The sequence below is a fragment of the Acartia tonsa genome, chromosome 1 (genome assembly GCF_053477335.1).
Source record: "Acartia tonsa isolate MP-2025a chromosome 1, ASM5347733v1, whole genome shotgun sequence".
Taxonomy (NCBI): domain Eukaryota; kingdom Metazoa; phylum Arthropoda; class Copepoda; order Calanoida; family Acartiidae; genus Acartia; species Acartia tonsa.
Genome location: NC_137260.1, coordinates 8,214,647 through 8,224,132, shown reverse-complemented (window position 1 = coordinate 8,224,132; position 9,486 = coordinate 8,214,647). Strand labels below are relative to the sequence as shown.

Below are 9,486 nucleotides of genomic sequence, written 5' to 3'. Positions count from 1 at the left end.
TGAAATCTGAAGCTTACTTTTGTCTTTTAAGCACTTTTATGGAGGGCTTTAATTAATAGGGCGTAATAAATTAATAATGTTACATAAGTTATGATTGATCTCTCTATCAAAGGATCTCTCGAACCGCTGTTTCTCTTTTAAAGTGTAGCTTCTCATAGGTCTTTTGGAGGTTAATTGCTATGGTATTATCCTCTTAGAATTTTTTCAATTTTGAAAATTTGAGTACCCCCCCGACAAAGAACAACTCTGGCCGCAGCGCTCGGCTCCCTAGCCGCAGCGCAACTAAAATAGTTGTTCGTTGTCGAAGGGAGGGGGGGGGGGGTGGTACTAAAATTTTCAAAATTGAAAAAAATTCTCCTAAGAGGAAAACGCCATTGCTATATCTTAGAACAACTGATCTGAAAATAGATTGAAAAAAAAACATTTTACGTACACCTAGAGGCTCTAGGGGTGTAACCGCTAGTATAGTTGATTAGCAGCGTTGTGTAGTAAAAGAGTTGTTACTGATACTAATACTCCAGGTGTTATGACAGAAACGAAGTGACTAGGCTCCCCTTAGTTATCCTCGGTTGTTGGACCTGACATTGGAGTGTCATGAACAGCAGCTACGTCCATATGAGGTAATTGATAGGTATTCAAATAATAACAAAACAACATAAATTTTGACACCGTGTATTTAAAATTAAATCCGCATAATATTTAAAATATCACAAAATTTACAAAGAGATTTGTTTAAGACACAGTGATATGATTATGCAACTTGAATATGAACTATTTGACCACCAATTTCTTTGCCAGTCAAAGTTTTAGTTATTATCAGAATGACGAAACCGATTGATATCCGCTGGATTAGAACCGATCCTCAGCTATACTGAAAAATAATGTATAGCATCGTGTTACAGAAATTTTCCACGAATATCAATAAAAATCATAATATAAAGCCAGTTTTGTTTGACTGACGGAAAGTATGAGGCTAAAAAGTTTATCTTCAAGTTTTATATCTCTGTGAAAGTATTTTATTATGAGCTGCAAATTGAGGGGCAAGAGGCAGAGTTTCAACAATATTTGTCAGTTTAAACCATATAATGTTATTAGGGATGGAGGGGACATTGGGCTGTTTATTACACTAATCCCCAAAGTTTTATAATAACGTTTTCTTATTCGTTGCTTTAAAAACTTTGGGGATTTTTATTGAATTTTGATTGGTTTGTTCATTAGGTTTAGTGTCCGAACTTTTCATCTATTAATGGTAATCTACAGAAAGGGTAATTTTGTGCATTATTATTGGGGAAATACATCAATTTATCGGCCATTGTTATCCCTTCAGTCCCCTGATTTGGCAAAAATGGATAAATATCTTGTCATATAGGAAAAAGAAAATGAACAATTATTTAATCTTTACTCCGAACTATGCTTAATTCTACAAAAGTCTCCAAGGTTGTTAAGTTAACTAATAAGAAAACGTTATAATAAAACTTTGGGGACTAGTGCAATAAACAGCCTATTGTCCCCACTCTCTCTGATTCTAACTGCCTTTGTCCCTAACAACAAATTATTTGTGAAATACAGAAAATTATCTGATATGTCATGTGTTTAATTTTTACATTTTATTTTATATTATATACATTCATTTATATACAAAGCGATGCATTTTATTAACTAAGTAAAATAAATTGTCCAAAAATTGTTTTAATGTTATTTTTAGCAATAAAAAAACAAAAAATATAAGTTTTTTATTTCATTTTTGCTATCGAATTACAGACAATTTTCCACAAATTCTAAAATAAAAATTATAAATTAATACCAGTTTTGTTACCCCGGGCCTTCGGTCCCTATGGGCTAACAAAAAGGTGTAATCTTTAATAATTTTTCATTTTAACATCCACAGATGGCTGTCCAATATACGATGCGATAAATAACTATTATGTAACTTAATAAATTTTGATTATGAATTGATGAAAATTGAGTAACTATGATTTTGAATTTGTTTCTAAAGAGATCTTACGTAGGTAAATGATAAATTTTAAACTATGACAACTATAAGAAAGTTGGATCTACTGCAGTTATCGGTAAAATGTTCCTGTTGTTGTTGTTGTAGCCATGATTCTCTGAAGTTAGGACTCAGATGCACACGGAGACTGTAAGTGAGAATCCTTTGGCCAATCTTAGATTGGTAAGCTTCGCGCACAGCTGACTGTATTCTATGTTACATTACAAGCTGACCCGCAATTCTCGTGGAAGCCACTCAATTATTACATCACCCTGGCCTAGAGTTTTGGCAGGTGTTCCATATTAAGCCACCCTAATTAATGGCACTCTCATACGAGGAGCATGGATGATGGAAAGCATTGTTAGAGCTGCTTGATTTGTAGAATCCTAACTTCCTACAAATCTCCCCCCTTGCAACCCTAGGGCATCTTAGGTAACGTTGCGTGATCATAATCTGACAAATTGCGACAGCATTTGTCAACCAAGTGCAAAGTCTATGTGGGGACTTGAACTCGGTTTCTCCCAACCACAGCGTAGTGCGCTAACAACTACACTATGGGACACCCTGTTCCTGGTAACGATTGTCGATTTTCTCCAAAAACTTTAAAGCTGATAGCTGCCAAACGGCTGAATGTAAATGGTAACCCCAATCATCGTTATGAGGTATCCACCAATAGTAGCCTTTAAAGTTTATAGATATTTGGAAATAATAGTTACCATTAACATTTTACCTTGAACTGCACTAGGTCCAGAAAGTTATTGTATATTCAAACTTATTTTATATTAAATAAGGTCATTAATAAATAAGAGCTAAAAAGTTTGGAAACTCCTAACCTCTCATTCATAAACTATTCTTTTTTTTTTAAATCAGAACATTGTAAAATTTAAGATTTAATAGTAGTAGGAAAAATAAGTTTTTCTTCTTTGATTATAAAAATATTTGATATTTACTTAATATTTTACACAGATAAAAAAACAGCTAGGTAATGACTTAGATTTTTTTAAGTAGTACAAAATTTGCAAAATTTTCACTAATGCAAAAAAATGGCACAACTAGTGACTAAAAATGATGTATATAGCACTAAAGATTTCATAGAATATTCATAACAAAAATTTTCACTTAGACCGTTTTTTATAGGCCCTTAAATTTTTATAAAATAAACAAAAATAATTATAAAAACCTAATTTTTAAAAATTCTTGTAAAGTTCAAAAAATTGAGATTCTTACTTTTTAATCTTTTTAAATTCACAAAATGACTCAATATTTCTGACAATAATTGTAGCTAGAATCAAATTTTCACAAATAAAATTTCAAAACTTATTTTTATGGCAAATGTGGTTTAAACTAAGTAATACGACTTAAGTAGTTATATATTTTGGTTGCATTGAAAATTTATAAAAAAATAGAGGATGTCTTTCTCCAAGAAAGATTCATTTTTTCACATCTAGAATCAGGTGTGTATATTCTGCACAAGTTTAATTATTTCCCCATTTAAACCATTGCATTGTGAGAAAAGACACCCTCTAACAACATATACAATATACATTAATATATAATTATGAGATGAGTGTATACCTAGTATACAGTGTACCTGTGCGAAAGAGGATGTCAAAATTACACTTTTTAACATTTTAGGAATTTAAAAAGGGTATTTTGACGCCTCTTACTGTGCATTTCATAATATAAAAAACATTCCAATTAAATAAAAATTTTGGTTAGAAAATGGGAAGATTTTTAAAGCTTTTGGGTCAATGTATCACCGAAATATTCTTTTTGAATTTCAAACTTTTAATAGATTTTTAAGTGTTGGGTGTGTAGTTGTGTATTGTTAACCAGGTTTAATAACAAACAGTATATTATATTTATTATTATTTACAACGTGTTGTACCAGAATATAGTGTATGAAAAAATAGTATCTGTTATTTTGATATTTTGTGTTTGTGTGAAAACCAGTTTTTTTTATAAAGATTATATCACCAGACAACTGCAATAAAACCAGTTTTTTAGGCATAATAACAGCAAATTTAAAATTAAGTTAGATTATATAGTGACTGTGTTTCAAAGCAGAATAGGCCCAAACAGCTGTTTTAAACAAAAAAAACAGCTGTTCGATGTACAAACCGGTTTTCGAATCAGCTGATTAACCCGACGTAGCCGGAGGGTCTGGAACATTAATGATACATTGAATGACATAATTCGTTGGAATATTGATCTCGCCAATTCTTGTACGATTGCCTAGAAAAAAAATAACATTTAATTTGGTCAAAAATGATAAATAAAAATTGATCTCAACACATAAAAATCAAGAACATCCCCTCCCCTGCCCTCCTACTGTACGAACTGACCAATAAACGAGTTCAATGTTAGCAATCTAAATTGACGATATTTTTTCTCCTGCCATAATATCCATTGTAGATTCTACATACATTCAAGGAAAATGCATTAAAAAAACCCAATAAACTCCTAAATACTTACTCAAAAGTTTCCCGCCATAGAACCAGCGTTGCCGACAATTTTCTGGTAGTTTGGTGTTTTGTGACAGCTTGATCTTGCATGCTGCAACCGTGTCAGCCGTTGAAAACGTTAGCCGGATGTCCTCGCCCGTTGTACTAACCCGTACCTAATTATAAGGACAATCCTTATAATAAAGTAAAAGGATGTCCGTCTGTCTTTATAACTGTTTGTCTGTTGGTACAAGAATAAAAATCCATATTTCCCAACTTTTTAACCTACTTTATATATTTAAATAATGGTTATTGCTATCATTTAACATGAATTAAACCAAAAATATGTTTTAACAAGTTGATTTCTACGAAATTAATGCTGAATTTGTCCTGAAAATAGGCAAAAAACGGCTAAACGGCTGAGCTGCCAGCCGTTGCTTTTCCAACTTTTTGTTCGATTTAGGGAAAATAGACCTACCAAGGATTACTCATGAAAATTTTTAGATCGAAATTCGAATTCCAAGTGCCATTTATAAAATTGATTACGAGATGGTTGCATTAACCACCCCCCTTAGAGTAGCTTCGCTAAAAAAAATACACTATATTCGCATATTTATTGACAATATACATCTCCATTAAATCCTGAAAAGATAGATAAATGAACGAGTATAAATAAAGATATTTAATGATCCTACCTTAACCCTGACATCTTGTGGTGTACTTATCACAGGTTCTGAGTATTCTGCAGGACTGTCCCTGTAAAAAAACATAATCATTTATTCTGAAGGACGTCCCATTAATATTTATAATTATTTATTGTACAGGACTACCCCTTTTAAAATAATCATCATTTATCCTACAGGACTGTACCTTTAATAAAAAAAGAAAACATTTATTCTTCATGACTGTCCTTTAAATAATGATTATCATGTAATTATGCACATTTGTCTTTTTCTCTTTGATACTAAGAAAGGGGCTATTTCATGATAAATAATTTAATTTACAAACAAAATTAGATCCTAGGTATTTTAATTTTTTTATATCTAATCAATTAAAAGAGATAATCTTATTAGAACTATTAATTACTGCCATAAAAATATTCCATTTGTTAATCTAGTTTCTGAAAAGAATATTGATAAAGTTTTGTTACCTGCCAGTTTCAGTGATTAGGTTGACCGGCCATGAGAGACAATAAACAGGTATTGAGTATCTAGTTCCTAGCTCATCATAACATTCTACAAGGGAACCTAGAGTATAAATATAAATAATTCCTTATTTAAAAGTAACAGGATGTCTATCTGTCTATCTATGCCGAAGGATCTCGCTAACCGCCGACATGATTCTCTTTGACAGTGAAGTTCTCACACGTCCATTAAAATATTTTACAACTATTTTTGGGGAGGCTACCTCCAACCTCCCCAGAGAAATTACCCCTTGAAAAAACCCTTCCCCATCCAATTTTTTTTACTTTTTCTTTTTAGAACTAAAAACCTTCAACACCTCAACATGTAAAAAGTCACCAGATTATTACCTCCAGGTAAAGAGATACCAGCACCATCCAGAATTGCCTGAGCCATTTCATAATCATCCTTGTTAATTGCATCTGCTGCCGCCTGTTAAATATAATCAAAAATCGTTTTACACAGGGCCAATTAATTAAAAGTTAATAAAAAAGCTCCAGAGATAAAATATAAACAGATTGTTTGCTGTAGCTAGTCTCTTGATTAGTCTCGTTGTTTTGAAATTCATTCTTATTTGAAATGTAAAAAAAAACTTTGTTTTACATTACATTTTGAAAAGATTTTTTGCAGTTAAAAAAAATATCTTCAATTAAATACTAAAATTTGTTATGATAAAAAATGTCTGGTCGATGTTTTACATGAAAATGAAAGGTATACCTTCAGTGCCACCCAAATTTCAGCCTTTCCTTCAAAGGCTGGAGCTGTGTCCCAAAATTCTTCACGTTTCTTCTTTATTTGATATTCTAAAATTTGGTAAAAATATAATGTTTGATTATTGATTCAGGAATAAGGTATAACCAACAAGCGAAATGAATCTAAATTAATATTTGGAGGGCAGATGTAAAAGTCGTGAATCTAAGAGGAGTAATTTTTTTTCTTCTAGGGGCGACATATCTTGGAAGATTTGTGTTTATAAACCTTCCAGGACCAAGAAGAAGCTACCATATAAATGCGAACCATATCGGTTCAGTAGTTAGCGAGATCCTTCTTTACAAACAGACAGAGATCCTGTTACTTTATTATAAGAATAGCTATTATACATGAATCATAAAGATAAACTAACCTGTTAAAGGAATGTCTGATTTCCACTTAATTTTATCCTGTTTCAATGGTTTATTCTTGTTGGTGGGTGAGAGGCTGGATTCAGAGAACCCGGAGCCAGAACCGGAGCCTCGTCTCTCAGGTATGCCTGCATTGAAAAACAATTAAATCTATATTTTGAAGAAGAATGATGTCTATCCGTCCGTCTGAAGCTTAAGATCTCAGTAACCACTAAACTGATTTTGCTCAATTCATTAGAAAATATAGATACAGGTCTTAGGGTGGCTTTAAGCTATTTAGTCGGGGGGTGGGACACAAGTCTTCACATGAATTTTTCACTAACAAGCACAAATGAAATGTAATTCTTTAAATCAACAATCTTACTAAAATTCAAAATGTACTCTGTTTAGATCTTATTTACACTTTCGTTTCTAAAAAAAGTTTTCTTCTGACTCGAATGATGCCAATTAATCACATTCAGCGAAATAAGACTAAGTAATTTAGAAATTGGCAGTAAAAATTTTAAAAGAATGACTTATCAAAGCGATCTTTCTTAAGTTTTTGATAGATTCTCTTACCTATACAGCCACCCATTATTGACTAGATTCAATTATCACAAAACTTGGTAGGTATATTTTCTTCCATTTTTAATATTTAACTTTCAATTGTGACACTGTAAAATGTAAATTTTGCATTACATTGTTTCTGAAATAATCACAGTTTAGTTTTAAAGGCACATTCTGCAAATAAGAAAGAAATGATATAACAAAAATAGATGTAGAGAAAAAGAAACAAATTAAAAAATCAATGAAATTAATGCTCAGCAGCTGAAAACAACTACTTTGATCAAGGGGCGTCGTAGCTCAGTGGTAACGCACTGAGTTACGGTGATGAGAGTTCGAGTTCTAGTCCCCATGTGGCAACTCGAATTTCTCAGTTGAATACATTCACGCAACTTCCCCTGGTTGTGTAAGAAGGGGATTATTGAGTAAGTTTGGATACTCAATAGTCACGTACATAATATCAGTACTACCCTTATCCCAAGCTCCTCTGCGGAGAGCGTCATTCATTACGGTGACTTAATTTGGGACACCTGCCAAACTCGGCGAGGGTGAGGTAATAATGAGAAGCTCTCATGAGATAGCGGGTCAAGTCATAATGTGCTTGAACGTGGAGCTTGATAGCCCTAGTGGCTATACAAAAGTGTCTCAGCCTACTCCATGACTACTTGGGTCCAAACCCTCAGAAACTATGGCTAATCAACCAACAACCAACCAACTACTTTGATCTTCTTATTTTTACATTAACATATACTTTGCTTTACCCCTAAAATTAACCATTTAAATTTGTGTCAAAACAATTTTAACAAAAAAAAAATTCATTCAAAGTTTATAGCGTTGCCAAAAGTACCAAATATGATCTTTTAGTAACAAAAATGAAAACATCATATTAAACTTTTTCTTTACTTGGTAAAATTTTTCTGAAAAATACTGGAGCTATTTCCGAGCCCAAGAAGTTCCATTATATATTTACTGCAACGGGTTTTTGCGTCCTTCTTCTTTGGCCTAAACAAAACATTAACAATTAGGAAAATTTTCCTAAACTAAACATCTTAGACATCTCATCAGGGGTGTAAATTCTGCATGGGATCCTCTTCTAAAGATAAAGATAAAAAGTCGACTTTCCACTTTCTTTTTTGGTTTAAAAAGACGATTTCTACCTATTGGATGTATCTTTTAAAGAGCCGATTTCTATTGGAAGAGTGTAGGTACTCTCCCCACAAAATAGTTATAAGCCTTCCCTGAACTTAAAAGAAGCTTCTCAGTGAAGGAGAACCATATCTGTCCAGTGTTTAGTAAGAGAGAAATTATTATACCTCGGATCTGGACATTTGATGACAGTTCCATTAATATCCACTGAACCATGCCACATCCCATTTAGATATTCAAACTAAAAATATAAATAATTAAAGAAGAGGGGAGCGACAACATCGCCTATTGGCATAGGGGTCGTTCATCGCCCCTTATGAAGCGATGTCACCAGCGAATAAGAAAACGTTATTATAAAACTTTGGAGACTATTGTAATAATCAGCCCAATGTCACCTCCCTCCTTACTCTTGTTTTAACTTGTGAAGTAAAAAAACACAAGATCAGATAAATAATGGAAAAAATGGAGAATGATTTTAAACTTTTGAACTCTGAATTCTTCATTACTTTTGCGCATACCTTTGTTAAAAATCTTGCACAATTGAATATAATCGTCTTGGGAGGGATGAAAACATGTTTACTAAATAAGGTACGAGAAATTATAAAGGCCCCCAAACTCGCCTGGTTAGTTATAAAGGGAATATTTTTGAAAAACAAAAACAAAAATTGGGCGGCAAATCATAAATCGCAGCAAATTTAAAATGTAATTGTACCTTAAATTTTGCTTCTGTTTTGAGAACTTTTTCACAAAAAATTGTTAACGCCTTTGTTTCATTCACTGAGTTTAGACCAAAGTATCCATTGTACAGCTCTGCTTTCTAAAAATAATAACAAGTTTTATTTTTAATTAGTATTTAGTTTCTTTGTTAAGCATGCATTTTTATACTACTCAAAAACTGAGTTGAGGTTTTAGAATAAAAAAAATGGTCTGCGTTTAAATAAATCAGCTAAATTTCGATAAAATAGTTGAAAAAGATTTTTAAGTGATTGATTTAAACGTAGACGACTTATTTATTTCAAAACCCCAACACTGATGTTTTTGTCATATTCTTCTTCCCTTTT

The 9,486-nt window shown here is 32.3% G+C and overlaps 2 protein-coding genes across 3 annotated transcripts in view; both read right to left on the bottom strand.

Annotated features, from left to right (window-relative positions):
* Positions 1 to 2,844: 2,844 nt before the first annotated feature.
* LOC145312029 (ubiquitin domain-containing protein 1) lies at positions 2,845 to 7,432 on the bottom strand. The gene is made up of 8 exons (XM_080151132.1): positions 7,295 to 7,432; positions 6,739 to 6,864; positions 6,333 to 6,418; positions 5,966 to 6,047; positions 5,585 to 5,681; positions 5,130 to 5,190; positions 4,466 to 4,610; positions 2,845 to 4,225 (listed from the first exon to the last, which is right to left on the bottom strand). Exons 1-8 carry the CDS (start codon positions 7,308 to 7,310, stop codon positions 4,131 to 4,133), a joined length of 708 nt encoding a protein of 235 aa, XP_080007258.1. The 5' UTR covers positions 7,311 to 7,432; the 3' UTR covers positions 2,845 to 4,130.
* Positions 7,419 to 9,486, bottom strand: part of LOC145312023 (uncharacterized) — a 24,318-nt gene continuing 22,250 nt past the window's right edge. Inside the window, exons 28-31 of one of the 2 annotated variants that reach the window (XR_013876874.1) lie at positions 9,138 to 9,242; positions 8,593 to 8,666; positions 8,041 to 8,281; positions 7,419 to 7,543 (exon numbers count right to left, since the gene is read on the bottom strand). Coding sequence is in view for 1 of the 2 variants with exons in the window: in XM_080151119.1 (XP_080007245.1) it covers positions 8,179 to 8,281; positions 8,593 to 8,666; positions 9,138 to 9,242 (282 nt within the window). In the remaining variant the exon portion in view is untranslated. Of the gene's footprint in view, positions 7,544 to 8,040; positions 8,282 to 8,592; positions 8,667 to 9,137; positions 9,243 to 9,486 lie in introns of those variants that run through there. The other variant, XM_080151119.1, reaches the window with a different exon arrangement.

What these genes read in the sequence shown, in the direction of transcription:
- LOC145312029 (XM_080151132.1), bottom strand. An exon ending in ATCAGACATTCCTTTAACAG is followed by an intron (nt 6,419 to 6,738) that starts GTTAGTTTATCT and finishes ACCAAATTTTAG; the next exon opens with AATATCAAATAAAGAAGAAA. An exon ending in TGGTATCTCTTTACCTGGAG is followed by an intron (nt 5,682 to 5,965) that starts GTAATAATCTGG and finishes TTTATACTCTAG; the next exon opens with GTTCCCTTGTAGAATGTTAT.